The sequence below is a fragment of the Rhopalosiphum padi genome, chromosome 4, assembly GCF_020882245.1.
Source record: "Rhopalosiphum padi isolate XX-2018 chromosome 4, ASM2088224v1, whole genome shotgun sequence".
Lineage (NCBI taxonomy): Eukaryota > Metazoa > Arthropoda > Insecta > Hemiptera > Aphididae > Rhopalosiphum > Rhopalosiphum padi.
Genome location: NC_083600.1, coordinates 25,617,873 through 25,631,020, shown reverse-complemented (window position 1 = coordinate 25,631,020; position 13,148 = coordinate 25,617,873). Strand labels below are relative to the sequence as shown.

General features: G+C 36.2%; 1 protein-coding gene across 1 annotated transcript in view; it reads right to left on the bottom strand.

Annotated features, from left to right (window-relative positions):
- Window positions 1–13,148, bottom strand: part of LOC132928469 (protein piccolo) — a 38,063-nt gene that overhangs the window by 4,791 nt on the left and 20,124 nt on the right. The window contains exons 2-9 of the mRNA XM_060993159.1: window positions 10,308–11,903; window positions 8,164–8,337; window positions 7,095–7,272; window positions 4,802–5,070; window positions 3,905–4,032; window positions 3,045–3,312; window positions 2,691–2,907; window positions 77–377 (exon numbers count right to left, since the gene is read on the bottom strand). Of these exons, the coding sequence (XP_060849142.1) occupies window positions 77–377; window positions 2,691–2,907; window positions 3,045–3,312; window positions 3,905–4,032; window positions 4,802–5,070; window positions 7,095–7,272; window positions 8,164–8,337; window positions 10,308–11,903 (3,131 nt within the window). The remainder of the gene's footprint in view (window positions 1–76; window positions 378–2,690; window positions 2,908–3,044; window positions 3,313–3,904; window positions 4,033–4,801; window positions 5,071–7,094; window positions 7,273–8,163; window positions 8,338–10,307; window positions 11,904–13,148) is intronic.

The following is a 13,148-nucleotide window of genomic DNA, read 5'->3' as shown; positions in this document are numbered from 1 at the left end:
TGACAAAAATGATTACCAACGGGTAATGCGGGCAGAGGCATTATATTATGGTTGTACTGTATTATATAACACTTACGGCATAGTGGTTGGCGTGCGCCATGGCGTCGGCGATCTGGGCCCATCTCATGCGGTCCTCGATGGACACCTGGTACGGGGGGCCGCCGATCACGGGCGTTTTCACAGTGCTGCCGCCGGTCGGCATGTACCCGAACACGGGCGAGCCTACTTTCTGCTCCTTGTTCCAACGGCGACTCCACGCGCACAGACACACCAGCGTCAGCACGATGATGGATATGGCGGCAATGGAAGAGCCGACTGCCACACTCAGTACTTCGCCGTCGATCTCGCACTGCGATCCGTAAAACGATCCCGAACACCTGCGACGGAAGACAAGCATTAATGGTATAGATAAAAATTAAAATAATAATAAATCTCGACCATTGCCATTCGGTTTCGGTCTCACAACCAGCCTAGTTAGCCTACACTTTAAAAAAAATGTAAAAATAGTTTAATTTTCATAAAACTGTCAATAAGTGACCGTGGACAATATAAGAAAAAAGAATGTGACCTTTTTACGTTTTTATATGCTTTTATTGTTTCGGCAACACACCTAATCGTGGATGTGAAATTTCAAAACCTACTCCTTCACCCAAATACGTTGCATATAATGTAGTTTTGTCAAAAAAATTTTTTTCGAGGCCTTCATAGTTTTCAATAATTACTATAGTATATTAATTTTATTTTAGCTATACCAATAAAAAAAAATTGAGGCAGGGTTAATATAGTACAGGAAAAATTAGGGCCACCAAAATATACCCTGCGATACTCCAAATCCCCTGCAATTACAATGTGATTTTTTAACATGTATTAATGCTGATAGGAACAGTGATATAATTGGATTTGAGTTTTGAAAGACATTAACGTCCGTGGTCCGTTTAATTAAAATTTCTAAACTCTGCCTATATTATAAATGGAATGAAATTAAACGAGAACTACTTCTACATACATCATAAAAGCTAGGTGTGTATGCTTGCGCGCTGCAATTGTGTAGTGTAGTACAATACGCAGTAAAAACTATAACAATAAAATTATTTAAAACATTTCTTTATATTCTATCTGCGTATTCTAGACACCCATGAAATTGCGAACAAATCGTTTTTTAGCCTTCCCTTATATTTATCAACGCGTATATATTATATATTGTACAATAGTATTTAGTCCTGCACGCCACACGTGTCTTTGTTCGCAGATTGTCATCGATATTATTTTTAGTAAAATGGTATTGAATTCAGAGTAGTTATGAAAAAATCTATGTAAAAATTCACACGGAGTTATTCAATGAAAACAATTTTAAAACAGCGTATTTTCTTCAGACAAATAATATAATAATATGTAGTTATTAATATAAAGTAGCTAAAAAAAATGTATAAGTATATTGATACAAACAAATTTTTAATACGACATAGTAATATTATATTCGATGTACCGTTAACCATACACACACACTGTGCACTCGTGCAACTAACCGGCAATCGTAAGGATGTTATATACCTATGGATTAACGTGGGCGTCTATAATTGACGTCGGCGTGCGGTTTTCATGTGAACAGAATCATATAATGTTTATGTATATTATTATACATCACCGACCATGATTATAACAACGTCTAGTGCACACTGACCTACAAATTTTTGTCGTTCCTACCGCAATCGCGCATTTTATTGTCGTGACGGCGATTCGTCGACGATTTCGTCCTGTTCCTTGCCGCCTTATCGCCTTTTATGATCTACAACTGTGTAAAATGGTAGTTCCGACTTCCGCGTGGTGCGTATTACTTATTTTAAATGACGTTGCTGCACGCGAACCGAATTTGTACAAGAACAATAAGTACCCATCGTATTGTTGTGTTACTGTGGCATAATATAATTACGGTGGCGAGGTTTTGGATACCGTATCCTAATATCTATCACGACTACATTTATGTACTTATTAAAACTAATAAGTAATATAAAAATTATATATATAATATAGTATATAACTTCAACATTAAAATTATTGCACTGCAGATATATTTTATAATGTTGTATCAATGAATGACGAAACCATATCAAAAACGTTGTATAATGTAAACTATATATTATCATGTACCACGTGATTATTTATTCTCTGAATGAATGCATATTATACATTTATAGATTTGCATAGATGTATATACATATCATACAATGGTTTTATTGAAATGTGCTTATAATACATACACAATTATATTTTTATTTTATTTTTTATTTTGGGGCGGAGGTAAAGATAAAATGTATAAAAATGTCATTCCCCACAAAAATGATCAAATTTCGTAATTAATTGATTGTGTAGACGACGACCATTCGTATAACATTATTTGTTTATAGTATTGTTATTGCTAGGTATTGCAAGAAATAATAGCGCTGTAATTTTTCACATTTGCAACTTACGTTTTGGGGATGACAAGGCCACGAGGATATGTAAGAAGTACAAAATGTTCGGAGGACTTAGACAGTATCTGTATAATCTTATTATACTATTATAATATTTTATAATAATACTATTTTTAGGCAATTGGTGTAAAACATAATTTTGTCGATTGCGAAACAAAAAAAATACAAAATTTTTTTCAAGGAAAGTACGTAAACCGTGATTGTATGGTAGGTACTTACTTGCACACCGGCTGTCCTGCCTGGAAGAAGCATTCTCCCCGGAGGTTACACTGGCCCGGGTCGCAAGTCTCGCAAGTCCGACCACTGCGCTGAGCATTTCCAATCCACGGATCCCTGTAACCGTCCGGGCACGCGCATTGGAACGTGCCGAACACGTTCGTGCATTTGCCCAACGGATGGCAGTCGTTCAGTTCCGGGCTGTTACACTCGTCAAGATCTATAAACAAATCAAATAGAAAAATGTAATATAGTCCAACACGCATGATGCTTTTACATATTGTAGCTAGGTTTACTGCACATTATAGTAAGTACATGTATATTTTTAAATAATAGTAAGTAATGATGGCGTTATACCGTGAAGTTGAGATATTGCGCCGGCCGGCGAATCCACCCACAGGCCGCTGGTGCCCACGTTGTTGTTTCGCCTCTGCAACGCGCCCGTCAGTTGTTTTTGCACGTCTTGCTTGACGGTCGACCGCAAGTGTTCTGCGTTCTCCGTCAACTGCACCGTAGCATTAACCATGACCGGCATGCCAGGTGTCGTCTTGGACATGTACACGTTGTTGATCTTGACGCCGACGAACGTATCCGAAAACGGTGTCATCGAAAACGCCGAATCGATCTGCGAGATAAACGTTTCACATTTATGTTATTGCTTGTTACTTATCAAGTAGATACTACGCGAGTATAAAACGTGTCAGAAAATGTCTGATTGGGGTGACTTTTTTTTTTAAATATCAACTTTAATGAACAAAATAAATTATACTACCTATATTAATATATTTTATTAATACTATATAGTGTACTATTATAGTTCCAAAAGTGAGATTTCGGGGTGTAACTATTAATATTGGAGACCATTTGTACAAAAGGAAAAAACAAAAAACCCGAGAAAAATATCGAAAGACATAAATCAATTTTCCGTTTCCTCCGCAAAATGGACAATAATCTATTATTATTTATTTTTAATCGGTGTTTATTATTGACACGCATCACGCCACTGCTGATCCTTTAATTTTAATAGATCATAAACTAGAAACGTTTACGATTGTCTTAGAAAACTACTTACGATACGCCGATACGGTATATACTTAACCGAATAACAATGAATAATACTATCTATTCTATACTTGTCGGTATTAGACAATCATTTTTCTAAAAACTAAAAATATGAAGTACATATAATATAATGCAACAAGTGTCTACATCCTTACCGCTCTAACTGCTTCGTGTTCAAGTTGTTGGTACTCTTGGGTCTCGGAATCCTTATACTTTTCTGTCCACGTGATCTTATTGTCATATAACCGATCAACGCGTAGCGAAAAAACGATGGATACGATTCCTGAAAAAATTTTTGAATAAAAGTAGGTATTCACAAATACAACAATAATGACATTATTAAAACAGGTATATATAACAGGTTTTTTTAATCATATGAACCTGCAGTGACCATATTATTTTTATGAAGAAAAATATAGAATAAAAAAATTTTGGTTTAGTTTTTATAAAAAATCTAAAAAATGTTTGGTAATTTTTGATTTTAAAGATATTTTAGAGATAAGAGCCCGATTTCTGTTAGACGAGGTATATTATTAGAATTGTTGATGATCGTACGGATTCGTTTATTATTATACACTGTGCAATACGAAATGTCTCAGATTAATATCATTGTCAATATAAAAATGTAAAAACGTTTTTTCTTTTAGGCAAATATTTTTTAATGGGATTTAAATGGGACTATTTTTTAAAAAAACAATAGAAAAAGCGTCGTTTTAAGAATGTGTCAGATCAAACAGACATGAAGCTTAAAAAAGGGACAATCTCATTTTAAACGAATCATACGGTTACCATCCATTTTTATTATTATAATGCACACATATACCGACATATATGTATTTTATACTGCAACATTTTACAGTGACATTGTCAGATCTTCTGATCTACGATATTATATATTATTACTTTATAAATTAAAAATGTTGTACGGACTCGTTTCACAGAGACGAGTATTATAATATTACGTTACATCAATTAATTTTATAAAATCTGATCATACCTATAAATAGATAATAATTTAATTGAATATTGAAAAACCAACATTAAATACTCACTGTGACACGGGTCCCGGTGCTTTCGTCTGCTGTATCCGGGCCTGCAGAGGCACGAGGACACGCCGAGCTCGGTGCGGCACCTCTCATGCTGCGCCGCATCGCACGTCGTATCGTCGCCCACGATGCAAGTGTCGATCCTCACTGGCGGATGTGTAGGCCGTTTCCAGGCTGGCGCTGACGGTTTGCCACCGCTTGGCGGCGACGGCGGCGCTGATCCCTGCGGATTGGATGCGCCGTGTGGCTGTAGCACTTGACTGACCGAAAATGATCTGAATGGAACACAAGATAACAAACATTAAGATATAATTCCAAATATTATTAGTCATAATAAAAAAAGAAAATAAAATGCTTATTTGGAGATGGAAAAATATTCAACAAAAATTTGAATTTTGATATGCTAAGAATATCAATCATATTATCTGCGGAGAAAAAAATAATGCGCAGGTTTCACCAGTAAACTTGGATACCTATGACTTGATATAATAACTAAACTCCTATAAGGTTAAGTTATATAAAAATAATTTTGACCTAATTATAATATCTTTTGAAAAAATGAGAAACCAAGATTTCTTTTTTTCACTACTATTAATATTTATATTATTTTAGTTTAGTGTAATAATGTTTTTGTCATAAATTTTGTTAGTAATGAGTCCTTAATTATATTATATTTAAATTTCTTTTATAATGCAAATATTACACTACAAATTTTGTCCATTACGCATATTCTTTTATCAGTTCATTTATGTGCATATATAATTGATTTTAAATGCATAAAGTCACGAACCCTAATTATAATTGCATGTTCGATAATATATAAGCTAGATTATACGCTATTTATAATGACAATATTATATTATTGATGTGTTTCGAATTACGTGACCCTATACAATTTTTAAATGTTAATTTAAGTAATTTTGTAGTTAAATTATATATATATACTCGATAAAATTATGATGAATCACATTGACGTATGACAAAAGTTGAAGCATTAAAATTGAATGACAGATATTTGAAGTTTTTCCATATGTCAATAATCCATATATTTATATAATATATCAATATAATGGATACAAATAAACATATTGTATCGTACATTGTAATTTATAGTAACAATTTAAATCCATAAAATAATAAGTTGTTTTTTTTAACTTTGTAAGATATAATTATGAACCCAATTCAATAAACCATCGTTAGGGCTCATATAGGTCCCCTTCTCTGCCCTATTTACGTTTGTAGACAGTATAAATACGCAATTATAGAATATATTATATTATATATTTGATATATCGTTAATAATAACTACATATTATTATAATATTTTATCGCGCCAACGCGATGAGATATTTGGTACAGTAGACTACAAGTTTGGTTCGGAATACTTTTTAAAGACCTTGGAAATTATTTTCAGACCGTCTTGAGAGAAAGTATCCCGACTATCATTATACCAGGAAATAAATTAAAAACAATCATTACATTTGTCCGCATGCGCGTTATTAACTTATACGATAAGTACATAACTTTACACGTTTATCTATTTATAATTGTGGTCCACGTACATAACAACAAGTGTATTATGTATGATTTACCTACATACAGTTATTACTAATTTACTAATTATTCAATAACTAACATTCCGTTAAAAGGTTGATGCGTTTAATCTAGAAGTAATGAAAATATTCATTTTACAGCCTGTTTACCAACGGCTAGTATACCCACGTATAAATCATACATTTAATAATAACCAGGTCATCGGGATTCGGTGGTTTATGTGCTAAAAAACTTGAATAATATATGCACTTTAAAAAGTTAAAAAAAACATAATTTTTAATTATTTTCTAATTAACTTTTTAATATTTATAAATGAAAAAAGTAAGTAGTTTTTTAATTTAAAATATTCAATTTAGGAATGGAATAATTTTATAGTGCATGAAGTATGTATATGACTAATTTTACCTAAACCTAACCAAAACAAAAATCAATGGGAAAATAACTTCCATCTAATTTGTGAATATGGCTTCTACAACTTTTGAGGTTTCCGGGATCACCAAGTAGTAACAAATACATAATTCTACATCATGGAACAAATATGTTTTGATTCATATTTATTTTATTTACATTTTGAATGAAATATATGCAAATGCATAATGTCAGAATTTAGAGAAAGTACAGAATTTTACTTTGCAGCGGCAGTGTGGTATGTGGTTATTTAGTAAATTCAATGATGGTGTAAAAAATGTAATTAAGAACAATATATTATGAATATAATATAGTAATTACTAATTATTACACTCACCCGGAAGCAGCGCTGGTCGGCTTTATGGACTGAGGCGCCACCGCAGTTGGTTCCGCTGAACCGAACAAGTTGATGTACGTGCGTTTACCGTCGATGGATACGAACTGCTGGTTCGGTTCTGCCGACGTTATCACGGACACTTCTCCTTTTCCGACACCCGACGGGGATATTTCGTCAGCTAAAAAAAAAATCCGAGAAACATATAAATTTAAATAATAGTAGTAAAGACTTTCTTCTGACTAAATCTATGAAATATATTGCAAGAACTGATTGCGCTAGGTACCAACTAAATTGTCGAAATAAAATATTAAAATTCATAAAATCACAATACGGAGCATAAAAAAAGCAGATAAGTCTTAGCATATAGATCAGATGAGTGTTGACAGTAATAGATAAATGTTGATCGAAACGATGAGTCGATGACTAACTCTAATATTTTAGTATGTTGATATTGTAAATCTGGCGCACTGTTATTGGACGTCATGTTGTATCTATATTCTATATGCTTAATAAATAATAGTGATACACAAATACACAATCACTTGAGTTGTGTCAATTAAGTGCTTTCACACGTATTATTTGTTACTGCTTTGTAAATATAATAAAGTTATGACAATATTTGTTTTACATTACAATATCTATGTACATTTTTCTATACTTCGTATAATTTTGTGAGTTTTAGTCAGGTCGCATAAAAACTGATAAATTTAATAGACTAATCATGGGCCATTTAATAATGTTTAAGAAACCATTGGCTCCGTATTGATTCATTAAATATTTAATAATTGATTATGAAACCAGGCTAATAGCTAGTGCATAAAATGTACAGTTCCGGAAATATTAGATTGCCTGATGAGTGGTTGTATACATAGGCGCCAGGTTTTCAAAAATCTATTGGGTGCTGATACCAATGTCAAGTAATCGTGAGGGGCTTTTCCCCTCTAACTACCTATACCTATAAATATTTTCAATGGGTGCTCAAGCACCCGAGCACCCATGTACTTGGCGCCTATGGTTGTATATATAGTTTCACAAGTTTCATTATAATAATATACGAATATGAGCTTACGACTGAGCAGTGCTGGCTTGTCACCCGGCCCTTGTATGGCGGACACCATTATGTCGAACACGTCACCTTTACTGGGTACCTGCACTTGAATAGGACGTCTCTGGCCTCCGATGTGGGGTTTGAATTCTGGATCGTCCAGCACGATCCCCGGGCGTGAGTAATACGGGAATCCTTCTGCAAAAACATTAATTTATGATTATAGCCGATGGTGTAAATGATATTAAAATACAATTATATATCAATACGTTTTACGTTAAGTTGTACTAAATTACCAAAACTATATATCTGTTCATTGACTAAATCAAATAAATTACGTACACATAAATTGTATAGTTTTTAAAGTCACTTTATTAATGATATAATTACTTAATTATCATAATATTTAAACATGTGATGTGTCAATGATAACCTAACAAGTAAGAAATAAGAATTTCATAAATATTAATATTTATTTCATATTGTTGAAAAAATTTAGTGAGAGTCGTGAAGGGTTAATTTAGTCTACCTATATGCCTATGGTATTTTAGTTAAACGAAAATTGATATTTTGAATAACATAATATGAGTTATTGCTACTTCACAAAGTGTATAATAGTGTATAGGCTAACGTATATGGTATCCCATTTCATGAATTGAAAAAAAAAATATTATCCTACTATTTAATACAAATTATAAGAAAACAACGATATTACCAAATGAGATGCAAATAATAATAGATATCTATGTCAAAATGTGTATAATTTACCTTGTCACGGTGTCAAAATGTTATACTCCATAAGATGTTGCCTTAATTGTTTTATATATACTCTATAATAAGTAATATAATACATCTTATGATATATAATTAGTCATATATGTCATATACAATTATACCGGATGTAAATATGTAATTCAGTAAAAATATAATATTACTAATTGTTAAACGATTTGTTTAATATGAAATTAATTATAATATAATTGCGTTGCCTACCAATTATACCTACAAAAATATAACAAAGTAACGTGCCTTTAGTGTGTAATACTACCTAATAGTACCTATAATAGCATCTATGTTTATATTATTAGTCATCTTCCTAATATGCTTAAAAGTTCAAAACTATAAAAATGTACATTTTTATTTTATTGAAAACTAAAATAGTTTAGAATACTAATAGTTCTATAATTTCTATAACATATGGCCAAAATAGAATTATATTTTTTGGGGAATAAAAAATACAAATCTCATCAAAAATGTATGTCTTAGTGTCTTACGTATAGTAACCGAATGTATAGAAGATATTACACGAGCTCAATATTTTTGACTTATTAGTTTTTAACAATTTAAATTTAAAACATCTGCTCATGAAAAGTATACAAAAAAGATTAATTTAATATGCATATTTTTTAATAATAACAATGATCAGTAACAAATCAAAAATAACAAATTAATATATCTACGCCAAGGCTCAACACTTATAAACAAAAGCACATTATTACAATATGCAATACTTACAAATATAAAAATCTATAAAACCGCGTCCACGGCACAGTGCCACTTCGAAGTCACATATTATATTAATTATTGGTGATATAATTAAAAGTGCACTCATTCGTAAATCATATGCGTTATCAATGTGTAATTACTATGTTATGGGAGCGTCTCGATTTTGAACGAAATAATAAATATAGTGACTCAATCGTCAGGATTTTCGAATTTGCGAAATCGTACAAAACCCACACATTGCTCCCACACAAATAAACTAATCGTCCATTTATCAATTTATCTTCCCATTCTAATCTACAATGGCGGATTTTATCACTCACGGGTGGGAGAGGGACAATTTATCTGGCAGCATCTACAATTACTGTTATTAATAGTATGTGTTTTAAAATTGTAAATATTTTAAGACATCGAAAGTGTTTTATTGTTTTGTAAGATCCTTCACAAATACTCTATTTTTTTATTGGTACCTATTTAATTGTAAGAATTATTATATAACGCAATACTTGATCACATGTACACACAATAAAATAATAAAACCGAAAAACAATTAGTTCTGGACCCGTCATATCTAATTTGACTTTATTTTCCCGTATTTTACTATTATGTTTGGAAAAAATCCGAACTCTGGCCCAAGGGCGGAAAGGCGGCTGTGCGATAGTTACCTGACTGTTGAGGAGCCTTCTTGACGGGCGGCGTGGGCTTGCTGGGAAGCTTGTTGTCTGTGGGTTTGTGCGTGTCGTCACGATGCGGTTCCTCCGAAGTGGACGGCTCTAGGACAACGACAGCCGAACCGACGCCGGTCACGTGTTCGCCGGCCAACGTGGTTTCCGGTCGAGCGGCAGTCGTCGTGGACGTGGATTCCGCGGCGGTGCTGCTGCTGCTGGTGCTGGAGGTAGTGGTAGTAGTGGTTGTAGTCGTCGTCGTGGGCGCGGCGGCGGTGGCGGCGGCTGCGGTGTGATCGGTCACTCCGATCGGCGAAGCGGGAACCACCGGTGAGGTCAAGTGGTCGACGATTTTCGACACTTGGAGGCCGATCACACGGGTCGCGTTGATGTCGATCGCCGACCACGGTTTGTCCGTCGTGGTCGGTCTCTCGGCGACAGTAACCGCAGCCGGTCTGTCCGAGGCCGCCGGTGGCGACAGCGACGAAGCCGCGTCCACCGTGAATTTTTCTGTCACGTTTTCGATCGGTCTAAAAGCGGTCGAAGGCCCGTGACCGCCGGCGCCGTGCGGGTGGCCATCCGCGAACAAGTCGTATTCTTGTTGCGGTTTGACCGTCTGCACGTGCTGCACCGGTCGTCTGGACGCCGTCGGCAGGTGCGACACGTCGTCTTCGTACTGCAAAGACGGCGGGCCCAGCTCGTCGTCGTCGTCGCCACTGCTGTCGGTGGGTACCAACTGTTCGGGCAACGGCACGCCGGTCAAGAACGGTTTGACGAGGTTGGGCGGTTGCGGCGGCAGCGGCCGGACGGGCTGCGGCACGTCGAACGGATACGGCGGCGGGTCTTTGGGCTTGTTCTGGGCCGGTAGCTGTTGCTGGTGCGGGTGCTGTTGCTGTGGCTGGTGTTGGTGCTGGTGTTGCGGCATCGGCACGAACGCCGGCGGTTCCAATACGACCGAAGCGTCCGCTATGCGCGGAGGACCGCGGTTGTTGATGCGCGTTTTGATGGGCTGCCGGTAACCGGCTTGACCGGGCTGACCGTTCAGCAGCTTGACGAACCCGTCCAGTATGTCTTCCATGTCGCTGTTACCCGCCTTACGGATCTGCTGACGGTCCGTCACCGCCGCCACATCCGTCTGCTGCTGCTGTCGTCCCTGCTGCGACTGTTGCGCTGCAGTATCGGGCTCCGTCGGTACGAGTGATCTGCCACGCGACGAAGCCCTCTTGGCTTCCCCCGAACCGATCTTTGTCGGTCCCACGTACTCGTAATAGTATTGCGACTCGGACGTCTGTTCGTCCGCCGTCGACGGATGGACCGCAGACGACGCGATCAGTTGAGAGTCGTCGCCGTCGAGCACCGCCGCCGGAGCGGCCCGCTCGGTTTGCGACATTTCACCGCACTCGGCGCCGCCGCACGCCGCCGCGGTCGACTTGAATTGTTCGGCCTGCGTCAGCGACATGTCGGCCCGCGCATGGTGGTCGTCGTCTATCTCGTTCGATTCATGGCCCGCCTTGGTCGCCTCGTCGAGGTGCCGCCTGCGCACCACTCGTACCACTCCGTCCGAACGTCCGCTGTCGTTTTCGCCGCACGCCACACCTGAAACACAAACACGTACGATTTGTACATAAATATGAAGTCATCTACACTATACGGACAATAATAATAGTGCACTAAATGACTGTGGTGACGGGGAGGGGGGATTTTATCGTTTTGTTTTCTCTGATATTTTTTCTTCGTGACTCGTCGTCATAATATCGATTTACTGTGTGAGATTAGTCTGCGAAATCGTAATATATATTTCATAGTGTTTTTTCCCCCAAACGATTACGCGTTTTTTCGTACGATAAAATAATATGCAATCATCCAAACTATATTATTAAATCGTGAAAAAATTATCATACTCAGACGGTCACACCGCGATAACTATAAGAACACTTGCTGAATATTATAACGATTCCCGGGGGAGTTCAACAAATTAATTATTATAACGGTATAATATATGCGTGGCATTTAATCGGCAGTTATTTTCAGTGTGGTTTTATTTATCAACGTACTTTTTACTACGTATATATGCCATTTACGGAGTGAGTTTCACGTAAATTTATAAAGATTTTAAAGTATCAATTCGCTATAATATAGATAAATCAGCAATTACCTATTTATAGTTAATTAAATTATGTATTTATTTATCAATCATAAAAAAGTATACGTAACCGTGTTATCGGTATACATTTTTAGTGTACTGACGTTTAACTTTTCTCTCTATATATATATTTATAAATGTCGGCCATAAGTACCATTATTACTTTTTAGTGAGAAACATAAACAACAATTTCGCAGGCACAATAAATCTAAGATGGTCGACGATCATTTTAATTCTGAACAAGTAGTATAAAAAGTATAATATACGACGAGTAACTGACAATAGTAAATATTGCGTCGTCCATTCGTGCACCTGAGTGTCATTATATGAATACGTAATCTGCTGCAGTCGTTATAATACAATATTATGCAGCCGTCGTTTTCAGTGACTATCACATCCAACTTAACGCTTTATTACGCAATAAAATATGATATGACGTGTACCGTACCCACACGAAAATTATTATTAATCAGACCTGCATACCGTGTATGTTATATGTATAGTGGGCGTCTCAGAGCGCTTTCACTGACTCAATTCGCTGTGTTTACTCTTTATCTTAAAACCTTTTTCCCCCGTACAATTTAGCACCTACAAACGACACAACTTTCACACAATGCAGAACACGACAACGTCACCACAACCTATAAGCGTCATTGTCGCTAGCTTCTAATGCAACAGCTAGGAGGGAGACCCCCCTC